This window comes from Perca fluviatilis, chromosome 20 (genome assembly GCF_010015445.1).
Source record: "Perca fluviatilis chromosome 20, GENO_Pfluv_1.0, whole genome shotgun sequence".
Taxonomy (NCBI): Eukaryota; Metazoa; Chordata; class Actinopteri; order Perciformes; family Percidae; genus Perca; species Perca fluviatilis.
The window spans coordinates 31,305,799-31,328,803 of NC_053131.1; the positions used below are offsets into that span (position 1 = coordinate 31,305,799).

Genomic DNA, 23,005 nt, shown 5'->3' on the forward strand with positions numbered 1-23,005 from the left:
GTCCTTGGACCGTGGTCTTGTCTTATAATGTGACGAGCAAGAGCCAAACTTTAAAGCACAGTGTCATAAAGTCAGTGTAATGACAGCTCTTTGTACATGAATTTTATTTGAACAGCTATAAAGTTGAGGCTCTTGTTTTCCTGTGCTCTCAGACTCAACCTGTTAACCCCGCGGCACCTGAACCAGAAGGGCAAAGCCCTGCCGCTCAGCAGCGCGGAGAAGAGGAAGGCCAAGTGGGAGAGTCTGCAGAACAAGCAGGTAATGGCTGCTTCTGTGGTCACACCGATGGCAGCACTGTTAGGCATTTGACCTTGAGTGGTTAAGGTTAGGATCGCTGATTGGTCAGGGGATAGGACCTCAAAAAACCTTGCTTGTGTGTCTGTGTGAGTGTGAATACCACTACATACACCTGTCATACATAGTCCCAGTCTAAAAATGTGTTGTTTGTCAGATCCTGGTTCCAGAGCTGTGTGCCATCCACCCCATCCCTGCTTCCCTGTGGAGGAAAGCAGTGTGTCTGCCCAGCATCCTCTACCGCCTCCACTGCCTTCTGACCGCCGAGGAGCTCAGAGCCCAGACAGCCACTGAAGCTGGAGTGGGAGCCCAGACCCTTCCCCCTGACTTCAGGTCCCTGTTACATACACTACACAACATATGAGTTCAGTGTTTTATAAAAGTGAGTCCCTTTCAGTTATTCCATTTGCTGAATCAGAACTTTCCTTAAAGAAGGGAACAATGGCCTCACGCCATCATACCCTACTGTAACACATCACTACAAGTAGGCACAGGTTATTCATGCGTAATCTCCCACAGTGTGAGAATGAAACGTATACAGTATGCTGGTATGAGAGCTGGCGTGGTATTGATAGGTTTTTTTTTCCTTACGGCACAAATTAGCCAAGCCATTCAAACCATCAGCTCCCACCGTAAGTTCAAAGCAAGTCCAAGCCCGACCCAGGCTCACGTTGTACATGCAGATGAAGGCGCCAACCCTCCCTCCATGCTGCCAGTGTCTGCCAGTGTGTTGTTGTTTTTATTATTATTATTTTTTGTTTTTAGAGTGATTGATTTGAGTGGAGCTGGGTAAAATCAGAGTTTAGCACGTAGCCAAATTGAGCACGGGGTAGCGGTGGGAATAAACTATGAAGGTAAATATGGTACAAAATGTGAGAGCTTGCAGAACAAAAAATCTGAACTTGTAAATTGAAATTTGCACTCGTCAAATGTTCACACACCTGTATTCTGAAAGTGAAGTCACAGAAAAAATATTCACATTCACAAAAATATTCACATTCATATTTACATGAACACAATGACAGCTGCAAACTTTTACGCGTATACTCTTATTTTTATAAAAAAAAATTTTTTTACAACCACAACTCAGTGTTTACAACCTCTCGAATCGGTCACTGCAACTTCACATATGTGCTCTCTGGCATCACAAAGTGGCGAATCAGCTCGCCTCGACTTTTGGCGATAGACTGTCCGGCTGCGGCTGCAGGACCGGGAGCTCACCGCCAGTGTTTCAGTTGGACTGTTAAAAAGTGTTAAAATTAAAAGATACTTATTTTGAAGCTGGCTGGTTGGTTGGCTAACTCTGGCGTGCTATTCCACCAAGCTTCCGTGCTACATCAATAAGCCGGACAGAGTTGTCCCTCATCTGGAGATAGAAACCCTGCTCTCCCCGTTCTGTTGGCTCAGAGCTCCACAGCCTGGGTGGCTGTCATAGGTGGTGCATATTAGTTTAGTACTCTTGGTGGAATACACTCAAAGGATTTCCAAAGACAGTGTGGTGGTAGTGCACAGTTCTACAGAACATTCTGTTACTGCCTCAGTGAAACCATAGAGCTGGGCTTTTATTGACTGATTGGGCCAGTTTATCACTGTCAAAAAACAGAAGAACGTCAACAGCAGGCAGGAAGATCCAGGTAGATCAACACACGCCTGAACCACTGCTGACATGAAAAATTGTAATGTAAAAAAAAGTCCTTTAGCTTTTCATGATTCAGCATTCTGATGTATCGATGGTCTGTATGTTGCAGGTATCCAAACCTGGACTTTGGCTGGAAGAGATCCATCGACAGCAAAACGTTCATCTCCTGTCCCGACTCTTGCAGTGAGGATGGCGAGGGCGACTGCGAGCACCAAGAGCCTCTCACCCCTGAGCAGGGGCCCCTCGATCCCGGAGAAGCCACATGCACGGGGAACCTAACCAACGGCACTGCCGTCGTCACCGACTGTGACGACGACGGCCGCCAAGACGAGCACCTTCACCAACGTGACAATTGCCAACGCTCCCAGCCCAGCTCCCCTGGGCTGCCGAGTCCCGAATCAATACAAACCACTACCTCAGTTCCTGCGCAGCCCTCTCACAGCTCAAAGAAGCCCAGCTCCAGTCCTCCACAGCCTAGCGATGAATGTACACCAGGGAGGCCCTCAGACCATGCAAATAAAGCTACCTCAGTCTGCAGCCGGGCAGCCACGGCTCCCAATGCTCCCACAGCACCTTCTCCTCCTGATCTGGACGCTGTCCCCCAGCACAGAGCCCAGACGGGAGACTCCCCCAAAAGCCTGGGGCCCAACCCGGGCCTCATCCTGCAGGCCTTGACCCTATCCAACGCCAGCGACGGTTTCAACCTGGAGCGGCTGGAGATGCTCGGAGACTCTTTCCTCAAGCATGCCATCACCACATACCTGTTCTGTACCTACCCCGACGCTCACGAGGGACGACTTAGCTACATGCGCAGCAAGAAGGTGAGACGGTTCATGGCTTATCATAAGGACGATGGGGCGTCATAGGTGACATGAGAGTTGTAGTCACAGTTGACAGTTTGAAGAGATTTTATTGCTTCTATGAATGCTGAAAGATGTAGAAATATCTCAAAAAAATAATACGATGTTGGCTCTTTTAAAGTGTTGCAGCAGGTGATTACAATAGGGGTAGAAAAGCATGCACACAGAGATGCAATATAAGATGCCATTAATCAATATTTTTACTGCGATTACGATTTTGGCTCCTAATGATCACAAAAACTGAGTAATTGAGGAAAAAGATTATTTTTGCGCACACTTATTTTGTTTTGTGTAATAAAAAAAAAAAAGTTCAAACGGGAAAAGTATAAAGGGAAATTTCACAGTTCAAGGTGTTTTCACGGTTGATTTGTTTAGCTATGTCACTGTTTTTTAAATTCAATAAATGCAACATTTTTCCAAAAAACAATGAGTAACCGTGTTAAATAATCGTGATTTCAATATTGACCAAAATAATTGTGATTTAGGATTCTTTTTTCCATAATCAAGCATCATCAGCGGATAGAGTTTGCTCATGTGTCACGGAGATTCCGTACTTGGGTTACATGATAACACTGAAACTGAAGCAAACTCCTTCCGCTCATGAATGCTCCAGAAAAATCAATTAATGACTGAAAAACTGAGATTTTCAATTTACTATCTATCTACAGTAGTTTTTTATCCACATGCTGAAGGACAAGCTTTGACATGTTGTGCATGTTCAGCTGACCTGCCGTGCACTGACTAGAAGACACTTAAATTAGTTGAATCAGGAAAATACCAAATCAACGTTGTCGCCGTTATTTGTAACTAATGACCTAATTCTTTCCAGGAGCCTTCTTAAGAAATTACAGATTGATGCATATCAGTTTCTTTCTAGGGATTCCGTGTAAACAAAATGGTGTGTTACCTACTAGTAAAGACATTGCTGTGGTGCTGAATGTTGCTGCACAGATCCACCAACACTACGCTGTTGTAACCAGATATGTAAACACAGATTGGTTACCACTCAGTTCTCATTAGTCTCAGTTAGTATCCCAAAACAACAATCGCACTCGACTGTTGAATTAAAGCGGACTTTTCCCATGTAACTGATGCGGGTCTGTAAAGGTTCCGTGTCTTTCAACTCATCCCTCTTTGGTCTGCCCATGTCCAGGTGAGCAACTGTAACCTGTACCGGCTGGGGAAGAAGAAAGGGCTCCCCAGCAGGATGGTGGTGTCCATCTTCGACCCCCCTGTTAACTGGCTGCCCCCTGGCTACGTGGTCAACCAGGACAAGAGCAGCACAGACAAACTGGATTCAGAGGAGGTCAGTGGGCTTGATGCAGAGCCGACACTTTAAACTCGCGGAGTGAGGACACTTTTCTTACTACTTCAAAGGGCTGGATTAGGGTCTGGGGTTAACATAAGAATTAGCAGAGGTATATGTAAGGGTAACCTAAGTTGAGCTGCAAAGATTAATCGATTAGTTGTCAACTATTAAATCAATCGCCAACTATTTTTAAAATCTGTTTGAAATATTTTTTAAGAAAGATGTCAATTCTGGAAAATTCTCTTTCCAGCTTTACATTGACATATACTTGTTTTTTTTTCACTCCTCTGTGACATTAAACTGAATATCTTTTGAGTTGTGGACAAAACAAGACATTTGATGTCATCTTGGGCTTCTGGGAAACACCGATTGCCATTTTTCACCATTTTCTATAGACCAGACAGCTAATTGATTAATCGAGAAAATAATCAACAGAGTAATAGAGAGTGAAAATAATTAATTGCAGCCCTATACCTTAGATTTCAAAATGCTTTCACTTAGTGATAGTATATAAGTAGAAAATGTAGTAATTTATATTCTTGTTAGTTCATTCATGCCTTCATTTCTGTCATGGATGTTGTCAGTGTTATGATGTTGTCAGGCCACTAGAGGACAGGCTTCCACCTTGTCTGGCAACACACCATTTACAGTAGCCTTTGACTCTAGACTCTACTCCTACATATAATATAAATGTATGTGAAAGTAAAACAATATGGAATGCTACTACGCTAAGATAATGATAATATCTCTATGTAGCACTTACGGCTGCACAATTAATAGCAATTTTATCGAAATCGCAATATGAAATAGTGCAATATCCAAATCGCAAGGGGGCATAATATTTGTTAAAGGCTAAATGTGTGTCAAACCATTCTGAATGAAGTATTGTGGTGCTGCAGAGACGTCCCGGCTTACAAATCCTATCCTACAGACTAAAGAAAACATCTTTGTGGGGTGACTTCTGCTCACCCAGTAGGCTGAGTTCTTTGCAGCAGACCAGGTTCAAATCCGACCTACTGCCCTTTGCTGCGTGTAATTCCCCCCTCTCTCTCTCTCCCCCCCCCCTTTCCTGTATATACACTGTCACTATCAAAGGGAAAAGCCCTCAAAAAATTATCTTTGTTTGGTACAGATCCTTGCAAAAATCACACTGTAATCATTTACATTTTAATATTTTTCAATGAAAAATGCGAATAATGAGACAAGTGATCAGTCTGTCCAATATCGTGAATCGTATTGCAATATCAGTCAATTGCAATTAGATATTTTCCTCATATGGTGCAGCCCTAGTAGCACTTGGTACAAAAAATAGAAGCTCAAGTGCATTAAGAAGAATTTAAAGCCCCCTCTGTCTCTGTAGGTCTTCAAGGTCTTCCCGATTACAAGCTCAGCGACAACAAAAGGTCAACAAATGTTTAAAACAATCAGCGTACGGGATTCAAATAACAACTGTTATCAATACTGTTTAATCTGTCCCTTTTTATGGATTAATCAATACTTCTTTGTCCCGAAAATGGTGGAAACGTTACAAAAGTCCAAGGTGATGTCTTCAACTGTCTTATCTGACCAACAGTCCAAAATCTATTCGATTTACAATCAAATAAAACACGCAGTAATTCTCAGATTGCAGAGGGTGGAACCAGACACAGTTTGGTGTTTTTTGTTTCACCCTTGAATTGTCTTCCATTCGACCATGCATAGTCCTCCCAGGTCAAAACTGAAAATCACTTTTTCTAACGTTTTTGTCTCTTTTGGCGCATTTTTTTATTGTTTTTGGCACTTTTATGACGTTTAACGCTTCTTTTCACTGCCATGTATAAACCCCACTAACACAAACTCATTGCTAGATTTACACTTATTTTTGGAATTCAAGGTCAACAGAACTTATTTACAGTAAATTATACCTAATTCTCGAGTTAAAAAGCAGAAACTATGAATTATTTAGACGAATATTAAAGGAAGGATAATCACAGAATGTGATGTCAACGTTCAGTCGAGATACTGTTTGGAAAATAATAATAAAAAAAAATCAAATGCAAAAAAATTGAACAAAACGCACAAAATTCAATGAAAGTATAGATTTTTGTTGTACCTGCGAAGCGCGTTGTATGGAATACGGTAATCAAAATTAGGTAGTTAAAAAGAAACCCATATTTCTGATATAGGTATTTAGAAAATGGGTCACATTTGACCCAAAGACAACACAAGGGTTAAACAGTTAATTGAAATAATAAATTTGACGCTGACCTGATAATCTTAATCGAATCGGGAGATCAGTGAAGATTCACACCTCTACTGGACACTGTAATGTGGCTGACTGGACCTTTTCCAGGACTGTGTGGGTGTGGTTAGACTGAGTGATTGACATCTTCCTGAGTCCACTGTTAGTGTTGTTGCACGTGTTAGGGCGGGACAAATTACACCTTTATCATCTTTATTGCTATAGACCTTTTTCACGGCAGACATGTTGACATGTCATAGTAGGAAAAGCACAGGTGTATTCAAAACCATTACTGATGGCTGCATTCCACTTAGGAGAGGTCCTGGTATTAAACCATTACTGATGGCTGCATTCCACTTAGGAGAGGTCCTGGTATTAAACCATTACTGATGGCTGCATTCCACTTAGGAGAGGTCCTGGTATTAAACCATTAATGATGGCTGCATTCCACTTAGGAGAGGTCCTGGTATTAAACCATTACTGATGGCTGCATTCCACTTAGGAGAGGTCCTGGTATTAAACCATTACTGATGGCTGCATTCCACTTAGGAGAGGTCCTGGTATTGTGCATGCTGACTCACTGAAATAGCTTAGTGGGACACTTGATGGAATTGAGCCATCGTTAAGGTTATCAATCACAGCTGCAGTGTTTCCTTTAGGATTTCTTTTAACAGTGGGGGCAGGTCCGCGGTCCGCACCCATAATTTGGTGATGAAAGGTCACTGTGATCACCCATTTTTGGCCATGACTCAAGAATGAATACACAAATTATAACAAAAAATTCTGACATTTTGGGTCAAAAAAGTCAACTTCACTGCGAAATCATGTTGTTCTGCAAAAACACTTTTCTGGCCGTTATTCTGTGCCTTTTGTTTGTTGAGTATGTCTTCACAACTTTTAGAGTGGCGCCGCGCTCCACTCTATTCCTATGGGTGACGTCAAGCGACTTCAACGCTCCTGCAAAGCATTCTGGGAAGGCGGCGCTGCATTGGAAAAAGTGCTGCGCGTCAAAAAGCTGGACGATGCCCAGCTTTATGCAAATTAATCCGTTGAACACGACGCGACTGTCCAGTAGAAGTAGATGAAAATCTTTCAAACTAACATTTTGTCGATCTGAAATGAAGACAGATTCAGCAACTGCATGGCCTATTTCCCCCGCTTAAAATGTTTTCAGAAACCCGTTTCGGTGAACTATTTTTGTAAAATACGAGATCGTATTCTCAACGAGCCGCCATGACACTGTTGAAATTATTGAAATATTAAATGCCGGTTTTACTCTATTCCTTGGAGAAACAAGATAAGATAGACTTTATTAATCCCACAATGGGGACACACATCAGAATAACACAAAATGTATGTCTTCACAACTTTTATATTATAACTTAATTAATATTAGGACCATTCTTAAACCCAACCAAAGAGAGACTTGTCTTTAAGTCATGACAATTCCAACCTCACACACTGCAAAGTCCTGTTGAGACTCTGAGTCTTACTTGTCATTTTTACCATGTTAGGCAACTCATGTTGGAACTCGTACATCAGAAAGGTTTTAAATGGAGACACCTAAATACCTAAAAATAACTCTTCAGCTCAGTACTTAATCATGACTACTTATTTTTAATTCCCTTTTAACTCTGCTTTCCTTCCTTTTTTCGTCCATCGTCCAGGCCAAAGAGGAGCTTCTGGCCAACGGGCAGTCTGGAAACGACTCTGATGAGGACGACGAGGAGGAGGGTGAGGAGGCGGATGAGGACAGTGAGCTGATGCTGAAGGAAGAGCCAAAGGATGAAGTCAACATGGAGGACGATCTGGAGTATTACAAGGAGCACATCAAGTTCATAGACAACATGTTGTTGGGATCCGGCGCGTTTGGTAAGAAGATCTCCCTGAGCGGCTTCCCTCCCTCTCTCGCCCCGGCCGCCGCTTCCTCCCCCGCCATGGAGTCTCCATACGAATGGAAGCCCCCCAAGAAGTCCCCCCATCCCACCGCCGCCCACTACCCCGCGGAGCCGGCACCCAGCGGGCCCTCCGCCGAGGAGTTTGACTACAGCTCGTGGGACGCCATGTGCTACCTGGATCCCAGCAAGGCCGGGGAGGAGGACGACTTCGTGGTGGGCTTTTGGAATCCGTCTGAGGAAAATTGCGGCGCGGAGCTCGGCAAGCAGTCGATCTCCTACGACCTGCACACGGAGCAGTGCATCGCTGACAAGAGCATTGCCGACTGCGTGGAGGCCCTGCTGGGCTGCTACTTGACCAGCTGTGGAGAGCGAGCGGCCCAGATGTTTCTCTGCTCGCTGGGCCTCAAGGTGAGCACGGACCTCCCACACCGTTCAGTCTCAAAATTGCACGATTCAGCAATGATACATTGGGTCTAGTGTTGGGTAGTGTTCGCCCCCCCACCCCAATACCTTTGGTAAAACGATACTTTTAAAATGGTGCCGTAACTGATATGTTCAAAAAAGAAGCAGCATGAAAGTCGAACGATGAGCGCCGTGTGACCAGTAACGTAGCTCAAGCACGGCGTTCGGCGTTCGGCTGGTAGTGACAGTTTTCCCAAGATGGCGCCTGCCTGTATACGTGAAAGGTACTGTCTTTATAATCTATCTTTTTAATAAACTGTCTGTACGCTTCCAAAGTTCTCAATGCTTCGGTTTAGATGTAGGGACCCTCATTATGCTACCGTGGAAGTGTGGTGCTATTTTGAGCCTTGGTAGTGGTGTAGAAATAGCGATTTCTTTTTACTTTACCCTCTGCCCGACGACTAGCGTTAGAAGCTAATTACCGTTTTGCGCTAAAACTGGTCACATTCGATTACCATGAAAACATGTCCCAGAGAACTGTCCGCTTGGTACACGGGTTATTAACCCCTAGGTTCATTTTGCACCAGAATTGTCCTTTAAAGAATGGCTTTTCCAAGGCCATATTGTCAAATTTTTCATAATAATTTTCAAATAATTCATCAGAGCACCAGAGAGCATTTCAAGCATTTGAGTGGCATCGAAATGAGGCACAAAAATCTGCGTTGCCGTTCAGTTATGGCACAGGATATTGGTGTATTGGTTCACGTGCAATGTATAGCACCCTTTACGGTACAGATCCATTTGACCATGCAACGCTTCTGTGGCGCCGCGCTCCACTCTATTCCTATGGGTGACGTCAAGCGACTTCAACGCTCCTGCAAAACATTCTGGGAAGGCGGCGCTGCATTGGAAAAAGTGCTGCGCGTCAAAAAGCTGGCCGATGCCCAGCTTTATGCAAATTAATCCGTTGAACGCGACGCGACTGTCCACTAGAAGTAGATGAAAATCTTTCAAACTAACATTTTGTCGATCTGAAATGAAGACAGATTCAGCAAATGCACGGCCTATTTCTCGCTTAAAATGTTTTCAGAAACCCGTTTCGGTGAACTATTTTTGTAAAATACGAGATCGTATTCTCAACGAGCCGCCATGACACTGTTGAAATCGTCCAATCAGCTGCTGATCAGGGGTGTGGAGCATCAACCATGGATGTATGACATCGCGACACCACGCTTCATGTGACGATATACCGGTTTTACTCTATTCCTTGGAGAAACAAGATAAGATAGACTTTATTAATCCCACACTGGGGACACACATCAGAATAACACAAAATACACATTAAGTAGACCAAATATACATAAAGTATAAGAAATGGAAGAAAAATAGAATTAGTGATAAAACAAACTTATTTACACAAACACCCTTATATAAACACAGTATATAAACCGATATACAGATGAGTAAGGTGCAGATGAATAGAGATGACATATTGCACAGTTGGAGGTAACTGGTGCAAAGAAGCTTTTTTGGGCCTAAATGTTACAAAGACAAAGGAAATGTGCATTGATTTTAGACGTCACCATCCAACTCTTGATAAGACCATTATAAATGGAAAAGAGGTTGAATTTGTTGAGTCGTACAAGTATTTGGGAATCATTATCATGGAATCATGATAACAAGTTGACCTTTGACCTGAACACAGACATGCTGAATAAGAAAAGTCAGCAACGTCTCTTCTGTCTGAGAAAGTTAGCTAAGTTTCAAGTAGACAGATCTTTGATGACATTGTTTTATAAATCTTTTATTGAGTCCGTTTTTACTTTTTCATGTATTTGCTGGTATGCTTCTCTTAGTTTAAAACAGAAGAACACATTAGCCATGGTAAATAAAGTTAGCAGCAAAATTATTGGGATTCCACAGGTAAAACTAAATGAACTGCATAATAGACATGTACTGAAAAAGGCGGAATCCATCATGTCTTGTAGTTCTCATCCCCTGTATGCAGAATTTAAGATGTTGCCTTCCGGTTCCCGACTTAGTCAGCCATACGCCAAAACAAATAGATATAAATTCTCCTTTGTACCCTTTGCTATCTCTTTGATGAATTCTGAAAAAAAGAAGTAACATATGCACTGAACTGAATTCTACATTTATATGTTAGGGGTATTAATACATAAATTTGTCGGATGTGTATTGTAAATTTTAATGATGTTGAATGTGTTTTGGTTGTCATGTATTGTTTGTGTACTACTTTGCTACTGCAGCAAAACCAATTGCCCCTCGGAGACAAATAAAGGTCTTGAACTGAACTGAACAGAGTAATAAATAAATAAATAAATATGCATAGTGCAGATTATTGTCCAGTGATGGCTCATATTGCAGAAACAGCTAGCAGTGCTACATTATGATGTTGCATTAAAGAGTCTGGCTGCTGGTTACCGTCAAAACCATGATTATTGCCGTTTTCAGAAAGCACCGTGAGCACAGCTCTTCTGGCTTGTCCAGTCTAATTCATTAGTCTAAACGTTAGGTTGTCGACCTTCTAAAGTGGAGTTAGTTCACGGTTGCTGAGTCATGAAGTTCAGAGAGAGAGAGAGAGAGAGAGAGCGAGAGCTTTTTTATAAAAAGCAAAGTGCCGGCTTTACATTGTTGGGAAGAAAGGTTCACAGCTGTGGCCTGGACAGCATGGCCCTGCGTGACAAGACAATATTTTTTTTTATGACAACAAGGTGTTACCGTTGGAGAGGGGGGCCCTGACAGGAGCAGTGGTGCAGAGCTGTCGGATCACCACCATCGACCTGTGCTACGGCTGGCTGAAGATCCCACCGCGCTGCCTGCTGGACCATCCAGACGCAGAGCGAACTCTCAACCACCTCATCTCTGGCTTCGAGAACTTTGAAAAAAAGATCAACTACACGTTTCAGAACAAGGCTTACCTTCTGCAAGCCTTCACCCACGCTTCCTACCATTACAACACCATCACAGGTCAGACTTCACCTCACAGCATCCAGATACTTTTGGTATTGTTTACTCTACAGTTTCTGTAGTATTTACAGTAGGGTTTAGAATATTGTGTTTGGGAATTAGAATTATTATCTGGGGGAAAATATATTTAGTTATTTTTTTTTTGGATTGTTTAAAACTGTTGCTGGCAATGCATGTTGAGAAATTGAGACACGTATGTTTATGTAGATTAAATACAAATGAATATAGAAGTGGCCAGAAACTGGGTAAACTGGTCTCTCTCCAGCCTTGAATGCTGCTCAGCTCTGCACAGGTGTCTCTATTAGAAGGGCTAAATTCAAATTAATATCACAATGTAATCAAACACAATTATTGAATCGTTTTTTTATGCTATACAATCTAACCAACCACAGGGTCGGAAAATACCTATCCATGAATATATGCTGCAGCTCATCAAAATCATAGAATGGGAATTCAATTTATAGAAGCCAAGTCGATGAGAGTGGAATCTCATGGCAGAATAACCCGCTCAGTAGAGCTGAGGGAGACTGCAGAACTGTCTGTGGGCTGATCTCTACAAGTGACAAATTTTTTAGATTGCGCTTGATCCCAGGGTTTCCGCGGGGTCTTAAAATGTGTAAAGAAGTCTAAAATTCCAAAATCAAAATTTTAGGCCTTAAAACGTCTTTAATTGGATGAAGTATTGTGTTGTAGGTCTTAAATAATTTTAAACAGGTCATAATAACCCTACCTCTAATGTTCATTGAAATGTGCCTGCAGCACTTTACTATGTTTTTTTAATTCTGTGGTGTTGTAGTTCTTTCTGTCGCTAGTCCAATTATAATTTGCTGTATTAAGACTACAAATGAGACCAACATGCAACTTATATTGCAGCCAATCTAGACACCACGTACTATAATGCCAATGAGGAAATCAGGGATTGTTTCAGCCATTGTTTGTTTGACATCAGACTTTTTTTTTTTTTATGTTGCGATATAGGTCTTAAATTTCATTCATAACAGTCTTAAAAATGTCTTGAGTCTTAAATTTGACTTGGTGAAACCCTGGATCCGTTGTTAGTGCTCTGACTGTTTATTGTCCGTCCTCTTCAGATTGTTACCAGCGGCTGGAGTTCCTCGGCGATGCAATTCTAGACTACCTCATAACAAAGCACCTTTATGAAGACCCGCGGCAGCACTCTCCCGGCGTGCTGACCGACCTGCGCTCGGCACTCGTCAACAACACCATCTTTGCCTCTCTGGCCGTCAAGTACGACTACCACAAGTACTTCAAGGCCATCTCGCCCGAGCTTTTCCACGTCATCGACGACTTTGTGCAGTTTCAGCTGGAGAAGAACGAGATGCAAGGCATGGACTCCGAAGTGAGTCCTGTTTCTACAACAAAACACAGCGAGCACCCGTACCGAACAACAAAGCCCTGTAGGAAGAAACCTAATCTTTGCTGTTGTAGCGCCCCCCCCCCCCAAATAATAGTCAGTATAAAAAAAAATAAAGATCTGCCTGAATTATAAGGCTGTCAGCTTCTATGAATCTGTTTCATATTGCAGTGATTTCAGCACTGAAGAGAAAATGCAGTTGGATTTAATTTGCCTGGAAATGGCTATCTTGGCACCAGATCCCCCTCTCATTCTACTGGAGAGGTATACTTGTATGCCTTAGGGTCAGCAGGCACATACACAAACCTACCGAAAATACAGCTGAAAGAAATAAAGACGTGCTGCAGTAATATGGCACTATTCTTCTCACTATTCATCAAACAGACTAACAATAACACGATGAAGCTGCTAACGTAGCAACTTTTACAGGTAGTGTCAGTACATTAGCAGTCAGTGGAGAATATCTAAAGGCTTATATTTAATTAAAAAAAAAAAACGGCCTATTTCTCGCTTAAAATGTTTTCAGAAACACGTTTCGGTGAACTATTTTAGTACAATATGAGATTCATGAGCCTGCTATTATGGAGACGTATTACGTCTCTTCTCTTCGGTGTGTTCCGAGGCACTCTTTGGACCAACTCGGGGAGACCGATCAGTCCAATTGCCGTCTGGTCGGTGTGTCTGGGCCTTAAAGAGCAACACTCTGGATCTGCCGCCGGTGACATTTGTCATTTTAACCAGACAAAGTGACGTTTAGTCCCAGCTTTGACTGAGAAGCAGCTGCCTGGATGTTTTGTACACTGAGCTTTGCTGTTTAAAGACAGGAGAGGGGTGCCCGGTTAGCTCGCCTGGTTGAGCGTGGCAGCGGGTTCAATTCCAAACTTTCCCTTTGCTGCATGTCGTTCCCCCTCTCTCTCCGATATCCTATCTTAAAGCTGTCCTGTCGAATAAAGTCAACTAAAATGCCCCCCAACAACAACAACAAAAAAGACAGAGGATTGGAGGACTGTAAATTTGTATTAACATGTTATGGAAATGATTAAAAGACTAAATATTGTTCAATGATAATGTTTGTACTGGTCTCTACAAATCTAAAGGCATTAATGAAGGCTGGTTACTCCAAATATTTGGTTCAGATAAAAAAAATATCCTTTTTGTAAAGCTTCTAATAATTTTTAGCATGCGCTACCACATACATTTAGATGATTTTTGTGTGTGTGTGTGTGTGTGTGTGTGTGTGTTAAAGTGCTCATGTAATGCTTTTTGGCTTTTTCCCCTTTCCTTTATTGTGTTATATATCTTTTTTGTGCACGTTATAGGTTTACAAAGTGAAAAAGCCCAAAGTCCACCCCAAAGGGACTTACCATCTCCAACAGAAAACACTGTTCACAAACTGCTCCAAACAGCTCTATTGTAGTCCAGCCTTTACTTCAGAGACAGACGTGGTCACTTTGGAACACACGTTATAATGCTCCTAGCCGCTGCTAGCGTGGCAGCCCTCATACTCTGCTTCTGACTGGCTAGTAGTCCTTACCTAGGTACTGTCAGGGCACGCCCTCATACTCTGCTTCTGACTGGCTAGTAGTCCTTACCTAGGTACTGTCAGGGCACGCCCTCATACTCTGCTTCTGACTGTCTAGTAGTCCTTACCTAGCTACTGTCAGGGCACACCCTCATACTCTGCTTCTGACTGGCTAGTAGTCCTTACCTAGGTACTGTCAGGGCACGCCCTCATACTCTGCTTCTGACTGGCTAGTAGTCCTTACCTAGGTACTGTCAGGGCACGCCCTCATACTCTGCTTCTGACTGAAAAGAGAACAGAAAAGAGGAGCTGCAGCAATGTGCAGTACAACAAAAAATATGGTGTTTTTTTATTATTATTAAACCATGTAAACCTATTCTAATAAAACCTCTAAATATAATTATGAACCTGAAAATGAGCATAATATGAGCACTTAAGATGGCATCCGCTAACGGCTTTGTGCGTGTTTTTGCAACCAGCTGCGGCGCTCTGAAGAAGACGAGGAGAAGGAGGAGGACATCGAGGTCCCTAAGGCCATGGGGGACATCTTTGAGTCGCTAGCCGGAGCAATTTACATGGACAGCAGGATGTCACTGGAGACGGTGTGGCAAGTGTATTATCCCATGATGAGGCCACTTATAGGTGAGGAAGAGTGAAAGCACATTTATTTAAGATAAGCTAAAACTTTATTGTCTGGTCAAAAACATCTGTATGGTCACCCAACAAACATCTGACACGCCTTTCCATCACACACACTCACACACACTCACACACACACGTCCAAGTATACATTATGTATGTATTCCTTTATGATTGTTGGGTGATTGCAAACATTGAGGAGTTTTGCCAGTTCTGTTGACGTGTTGTAGAACTGAACGTCTGATGTTTCTGTTGTTTCTGATGTTCCCTCTCCATCCCCTCACCTCTTCCAGAGAAATTCTCTGCCAATGTGCCACGCTCTCCTGTGAGGGAGCTGCTGGAGATGGAACCAGAAACTGCCAAGTTCAGGTAGGAGATCACTCCATGCTGTATACGATGGCTGCTTGTGCCATTACATTTGTCACATAGAAGAGGCAGGTGTTGATTTTCTCTTTCCTCACCTGGACAATATTCACTGTAGAAATGTGCAGGTGAAAGGACATAATGGACTTTAGGGCTACGTGTCGCCAATAATATCCCGAATGGATTTGATTCCAATTCTCAAGGTACCAATGTGATTACGTTTCTGATTTGATTCAACATCAGTTAGGTTGGGGGAATTTCAGTTGCGTTATCAGTTGAGCTTGGATATAAAAGAGATTCTCAGAGAACTTCTGCTGTAAATTATAAAAGCAAGAAGCAACTAAAGTATTTTTATAATGCAACAGGTTCATGTTTACATAAAAAATTGACCCCAAAAACGTTTGTGGTGGGTTATACATCCATAGTGAAAAGGCATATTTATTTATTTATTTATTAACCTATATCAGATCACTCAAACAATTTATTTTAACCCAGCCATGAAGGACTCGGCTACAGGGTAATTACCATTGGTGTTAAGAACTCATTTTTAGCGTACATTTCTAATGTGGTTTATGAATTGTATAGCTTACATAGGGCTGCACAAGCATTAAGTCTTATTTTATTGTATTTATACAGAAAAGATGCACATGTGAAGCCATGTGTTGATTAAAACAAATAAGATTTGAAGTAAACATTGATTTCCATGTATTAAGCACAGTTTGAATGTAGAAACTGTTAATAAACACAACACAACCTATTTTGTTCTCAAATACGTAAAAAATAATTAATATTAATATTAAAGGTGCAGTAGGTAAGACTTCTAAAACTACCTTTCTGTCATATCTGCTGAAACTGACCCTATGTTCCAGTAGAACTACATGAAGCAGGTCATTTAAAAATAAATCCGGCTCCTCTGGCTCCACCTACAGCCTGTACTGGGATTTGCAAAAATCCACCGCTCCCTGTTCAGATGCACCAATCAGGGCCAGGGGGGGTGTCTAACTACATGTCAATCACTGTTCGTGCACATGGATTCATTCTCCCTTGTGGGGGGAGGGGCTTAGGAGACTGTTTTGGGCTTTAGCAGAAAGGGGAGAGGGACTGAGAAGTTGTCGATGTTCAAATTTTTTGGCTAAGTCCTGGATCTTCACAATCGTACCTACGGCACCTTTAATCAAAATAATCAGGATTATCATTGTAGCAATAATAACCAATAATCAAAATCTATGTGTGTGTATAAACAGTATTCACATTTAAATTAGACCAAATTTAAAAAATGCAAAGCAAGGTAGACATCTTACATTATAAAACCATAACATGAATTTTATAAATTTAGTAAAAATAACTGGATGTGCCATTATTGGTCATAAAATCAGCCAGTCCCATTCAACTAAATCCAAATACTGTAAATTCTCCAAAAAAAGAGTTGGTTACCAAAGAAATGAAGTGTGGCTGATAACAGACTGAACCTGTGCTATGACTCTACACATGAGCTCTGAAACAGGAAAACATTCACTCATTTCCACTTTGCTTATACTTTCCAATCATTAGCTGAACTCAACACTTTCTCCAGAAACGTATTTCTGTCTGTAAACGATTGCATAAACAATTTGTTCTCATAAAAGAAAACATTCAGCAATAACGTAAATTATCAGAATAAAACCGTACAGAGTACAAACACTGATGGAATTAGTGCTGTGGAAATTCACTTTACACTGAATGTATCGAGACAAGCGGTAAATGTGGAGGAAACTTTGAGTGTTCAGTAAATGAGAAATAAAGGTCTGTCTCTAATATCAGCCTGTTTCAATTGAAGGCCACCACAAGGGGATGTATGGGATCTGCACTTAGTTTAAAGGACAATTCCGGCGCAAAATGAACCTAGGGGTTAATAACACATGGGTACCGAGGCGACCGTTCTCTGGGATATTTTTTCATGCTAATCGAATGTGACCAGTTTTAGCGCAAACCGCTAATTGGCTAGTTCTAATTAGCGTGCTAAGTTGATGCTTTCTCTGTGGAGTGCAGACTGATTTGCTCTCGCGAGTCATCGTGACCAAATCGCAGCCATTGCGATTAGGAAATGGATATTATTGCAAATGCAATTGATCGTTCGGCCCTAGTGTCGAGCCTTCTTAGTGTTTTAAAAATAGCTATTTTGAGGCTAGCATAAAAGTGCCCCTAGCACTCGCATTCAAAAGGAAATACGGTAAATCTTAAAAGTGGCGATTCCGTCCTAAACAAAAGTTTGACTCGGGTACATTCACGAAAAGACCCTAGGTTGCATTTTGGCGAGAGTTGCGCTGTATGTTAGTTAGTTTTATTTGATTTCTGTGTCATGCCAAACATGTGGCCCATCCCATATGGGATTACAAGACCCCAGCAGCCTATTGACCGGACATCTTCCGGCCCCATAATGCAGATCATGTAGAGAAATACATGAATAACAGAAAACAAAAACAAGAAATATCGAGCTGTGAAATAAATGAATACAAAAAGCAAATGGGAAATAAAAAAGACAAACCGTATATACAAACAAATATCTAAAAATCATCTTAGTAAAGGGCTTCTTTTCTCTTCTAACTGGCTCATTTCTGTTTTTCACAATTCTCCAATTGAAACCCTGTTGTAACCTTCTGGTCTGTGTGCAGCCCTGCAGAGAGAACGTACGACGGGAAGGTCCGGGTGACGGTGGAGGTCGTCGGTAAGGGCAAGTTTAAAGGAGTCGGCCGCAGCTACCGGATCGCCAAGTCGGCGGCGGCGCGGCGAGCTCTGCGCAGCCTCAAAGCCAATCAACCTCAGGTCCAAAACAACTGAGCTCCTTCCTTCCGAGCTCTCAGCATTAGCACCTAAAGCTACTGACGCTAATGGAGGGAAAAGAAGAAGAAGAAGAAAAAAAAAGCGACATCGGGCTTCACAGCAGAGCGCGGCGCTCGCCTGCGACGGCACAACCAAGGCAGCCAGGGAACACGGTGTGGAGACGCAACAAGAGAAGCAGACTGATCTCACAACAGATTTCACATCAGATCTTTTTTTTATTTTTTTTTATTTTTTTGCGCAAACACAATCTTTGCTTTCCCTCTCTGCTTTGTGTAATCACATGAGTGCTTTATTAACGTTTAGCAAAGTATAAAAAAAAAAAAAAAAAGGTCAGGTCGCAATGTCTATTCCTCACCGTTTTTTTTGGTTAACCTCTATGTCGATGAGATGAGGCTTATGCTTATTGTGTAGTATTAGATTGTACATAGTTCAATCAAAATTATGTAGGAAGATATAAAAAAAAAAAAAAGAAAAGAAAAACTCCTCAGCCTGTGCACTAGTGCCAGTCAGTTTGAAAGCGTTTTTGAAAACGCTCAACGGCAGACATGGCTAACAGATACCACTGGAGCAAAAACCTGGTGGCACTTCTGTCTGAAATCTGTCTTGAAATGGTATTCTTAATCATTTTTGCACTTATTCCATTAGGGTCTGTTACCTTGAGAATTGTGTGGTCACATTGACACCAAAATCCTATACGTAGCAAAGTATATAAAGATATATAAAAAAAAAAAGTAATAATAAGATACATGGATGATATTGTTGGCCTTCGATGCTAAGGCTCACCCTCATATCCTGCGAAACGGATAGGAATTTCAACATTCCCAGTTACTGTAATTTAAAACTAGTTTTTAACCGCACTTGAGGTTGCATGTTCTTGTAGTTTATGTATAAACCATGACAACTGGATTGCTTCTATAAATGTTCTAAATCTATGGATATATCTAGCGTGCGAGAGCGAGATTCCATGTAAAATGGCATTATCTTGACGATTTGGTTTACCGTGTTTTGATACCAGGAGTGGATGGAATTGAATTAGTCATTCTTGCGCACTAAATGTCTTTCCACGGAGAAAAAAATCATCCAGTTTTGATATAACTATGAGAGAGAGACATATCACGCGTTCAATATGCTGCAGACTTTTCTACATTGGATACTCGTGTCAAGGCTCCGAATCGTTTTCGAACGCGGCCTTTTTGTTGGGAAAAGGCCGATTCGTTTCAACACACTAGTGTTCCTCACATCCCGTACCTACCAAAGCTATACCAAGATGTGACACTATGAGGTTGAAGTCAATTCCTACGGATAAGGATACCAGCCTTTTTGTTTTGTGTTTGTGTTTTCTGTTTCTGACAAATTTCGCTTCTCGCTAAATGTCCTTCCCCTCCCCCAATCCCCTCCTCCTCCTCAATAAGCCCTTTTTTTCACTTGAATACCTCAGTTAATTGCATGCATTTTCTTGTCTTTATATATTTTGTTTTTCTTTTTTTTTCGTTTGGTGCTATGTTTTTGTATTAAGCTTGAATTTCTCATCTTTTTTTGCACTGTAACTATAATACCTCTTTTTTTTTTTCTTTTTTTTTATTATTATTTTGGAAATCTGTTTGATTTGGTTGTCCCGTTCATCAGCCATCAAGCTGCAGAGGAGAGCTGCGTTGTCGTCTCTTCCCCCTCCCCCCCCATCCCATACTGGAGGTTGCAGGGGGAGATGTATTCTCTGCACATAAGCCTAGCTTTTTTTTTTTCCACCCCTCATTCACTAGCCAATCATTTCATCAGTTGAGAATCTGTTAAATTCTGGGTAAAAACAGAGACTTGATTTGATTGATCGGACAGGTAAATGCTTGCAGAGGTAATCAGATTGCACTCTTAAACTTTGGATTTCTCAGAGGGGGAATATTACTTGACTTATTTCTTCAAAACTATCCTCATAAACAAGGGTCTGAAGAGACGCGCGCCCGTGTGGTTTCTAAACTGTGTAAATAATAGCTATCTGAAATCTATTTCACACCCACAGGCACTTCTACCTCAAAAGACACTCAGTGTTCATTTCTGGACAAGACTGCAATTCAATCCAGTGACTCTACTGTAGTCCCCGCTACACACCGTATACTGTAACCCCGACGTCTACGTCACGCCTTTCACCGAGTCGGCGCTCCTTCCCCAGACATCGGTGTCTCGCGTCTTTGAATCGAGACAAACCTAACTCAGTGCCTTCTCCGCGGGAGAGCCGTGTCCGCATTCGCCGGATTTAAATTCATCCATCCATCCAAATTTGACTTTGACACGTTTGTGCAGACTGATCTCATGAAGTGGCGTATGTATGACACGCCAGTCCGTATGCCATTTTGGCGTGTTATCGAGACGCATAATCGCTTTTTAGCGTGTTTATCAATGCCGTTTGGCCGCCATTGACCTACATTGCGTGTGAATTTTCGCCGTAGCGAGTAGTATGAAAGGACGCGAGTCCGCATAGGGAGGTTGGTCGTGGTGTCGGATGGGTAAAACACAGGACTTTGACCCAGGAGAGTTGGGATTGCGTGGCGCGTGTGGCGTTTCTCAACGTTCTTTTTTTTTTTTTTTTAAAGCCTTCCCCAATGTTTCTTTCCTAAACCCAACCGTTTCTCGTTTTCCTTAGCGTGTTGGTCACCGTCGGGTTTTTTTCGTTTTTTTTCCGTGTTTGTCGTTTTTGTGTTACTAAAGCCTTTCCCAATGATCTTTTCCTAAACCCAACCATTTCTTTTATTTTTTTTACACGCGTGTGACGTTCTCGCGATAGTACGCCACGTTCTCGCATACACACGCGACGCCATGTGGTGTGTATGTTTACGTCCGCTGTGTACAGCGTAGACATACACGCGGAGAGCTCAAAATGCGTACAGATAACACGCCACTTGGCTTTAGGAAAGTGGCGTGTATGTTTACGCAAAGTCATGATGCCACGTTGGTTTGTGAGCAGATATCGCAGGAGGGGAGATCTTCTCTGTTTGTAAATCTAAACTTTGGGAGCCACGAAAACAAATAAAATAAAGACTTCTACTGAACTGACCCAACAGCAACTCAACTCCCAGAAAAACAGCCCAGGGCCCCAAAAAGTAGCTGCAGTGAAAGTTTCTTGTGCTGTTCAAGGCTGGATTAGCAAGCACATACCTGCCCAAATGACCTCTTGGGGTCTCTGGCGGTCCGAAGGCTCCTGGTTCACTGTGTGGCACCGATAAAGCACGACCTAAAGTAAATTGACAGAGGTCTTAAAGGGGTCACCAGCGTTATTACCCAGGGCCTCGTCCTGTACAGTTGACCTGATTTCAAATCAAGTTTTAAGGCCGTAAACATTTCAGTTCATACTGTGCATAGTCCTCTTTAAACGAAGTTAACACAAACTGAACCCTAAGTGATGAACACATGAGGGGAACAGAGGTCAGTTGGGGCCAACCGTATTTGCACAAAAGATGAATCTGGTTTTGGGATTAAATGACCATTATCTGATACATCGGAGCTCCCGTTGGCCAGTTGACTTCAGCATTACGACAGTGTTAACCAGTGTTAATGTGCTCATTAAAAAGCATGTGTGTGTCTTAACCTGAGATGCACTTTGGGTCAGGTTAAAAGAAAAAAAAAAAAATAAATACTCTAGTCAAGAATGAAATGAGAATAAAACTTGAGCTAACCAGTGAAAACTACTTGTAGAAACTGCAGACTCACTTTTGGATTCAGCCTTTGTGATATCCAGATCCCTCAATGTGTCTCTGAAACTATATGTGAAGTTACAGCTCTTGCCGTCGGGTTTATGATTGTCGTTTTGAATTTGGTGAATAGGTTCATGTATAAGAGGGGGGGAGGGGGGGCATGTAAATTCCAATATTGGGACTGATGTTTCTCATTTCCCTCAGATCTCTCGTTGGGTGCCATACTTTCGTGTTCTGCGTCCGACAGATAAGCGCGTGAATGCTAAAAGTGTTTTCTTTGAAATCCTTCAGTTCTAATGTTCAAAATCAATCTTTCTACTATCAGATTTAAAAAAAAAAAAAAAAAGAGTGCAATCTGTAATTATTTCTCAAGTCTACACATTTCCGGTAAACCCTTAAATCTGGGATGTGCATTTTGGTTTCCCGTTGGACAGGCCCTCGAGTCACACACCTTCCAAAACCTCAAGTCTGTAACACACACACACACACACACACACACACACTCACTAATTATATGTAAATCTCCGGGGGGGATTACTAAAAAAAAGAATGTGAAATCACTCATACGGTGCCATGCCCACTCTATTTTTGTCAACTGATGAAAATAAGGATCACAATTAATCTTGTCAGCCATCAATATCCAGCAGCCTCGTATGTTTTTTAGTTTTAATGGAGGGAGGGGGGTGTGTGTGTGTGTGTGGGAGTGCTGAAGTTAAGGACTACGTTTTCTCGTACTGGCAATTTTGTTTCTTTTTTTTTTTTTTTTTTTTGTACATGTAGCACAATTGAGCATTGCACTTGGGCGCCATACTTTACCTCATGTCAGCGTGTGAAAGGGAGTGAAAGATGGAGGGGGGAAATAAAAAATAAAAAAAAAGAAGTGTATATATGATGCCGTAATGTTAAAAGAGGACTAACTTGTGGTTGAGGCTTTGCTGCTGTTTCAATTTGCTGGTATTAAACAGACCTATTTAAAGAGAGAAAGAAGGGGC

At 42.0% G+C, this 23,005-nt stretch overlaps 1 protein-coding gene across 2 annotated transcripts in view; it reads left to right on the top strand.

Moving 5' to 3' along the window:
* Positions 1-20,703, top strand: part of dicer1 (dicer 1, ribonuclease type III) — a 53,069-nt gene extending 32,366 nt beyond the window's left edge. Inside the window, exons 21-30 of one of the 2 annotated variants that reach the window (XM_039786658.1) lie at positions 153-258; positions 452-627; positions 2,043-2,754; positions 3,947-4,099; positions 7,991-8,629; positions 11,356-11,611; positions 12,703-12,971; positions 14,988-15,150; positions 15,441-15,516; positions 18,162-20,703. In XM_039786658.1, coding sequence (XP_039642592.1) covers positions 153-258; positions 452-627; positions 2,043-2,754; positions 3,947-4,099; positions 7,991-8,629; positions 11,356-11,611; positions 12,703-12,971; positions 14,988-15,150; positions 15,441-15,516; positions 18,162-18,327 — 2,716 coding nt within the window. In that variant the 3' untranslated portion in view covers positions 18,328-20,703. The remainder of the gene's footprint in view (positions 1-152; positions 259-451; positions 628-2,042; positions 2,755-3,946; positions 4,100-7,990; positions 8,630-11,355; positions 11,612-12,702; positions 12,972-14,987; positions 15,151-15,440; positions 15,517-18,161) is intronic. The other variant, XM_039786657.1, reaches the window with a different exon arrangement.
* The last annotated feature ends 2,302 nt before the right edge of the window (positions 20,704-23,005 follow it).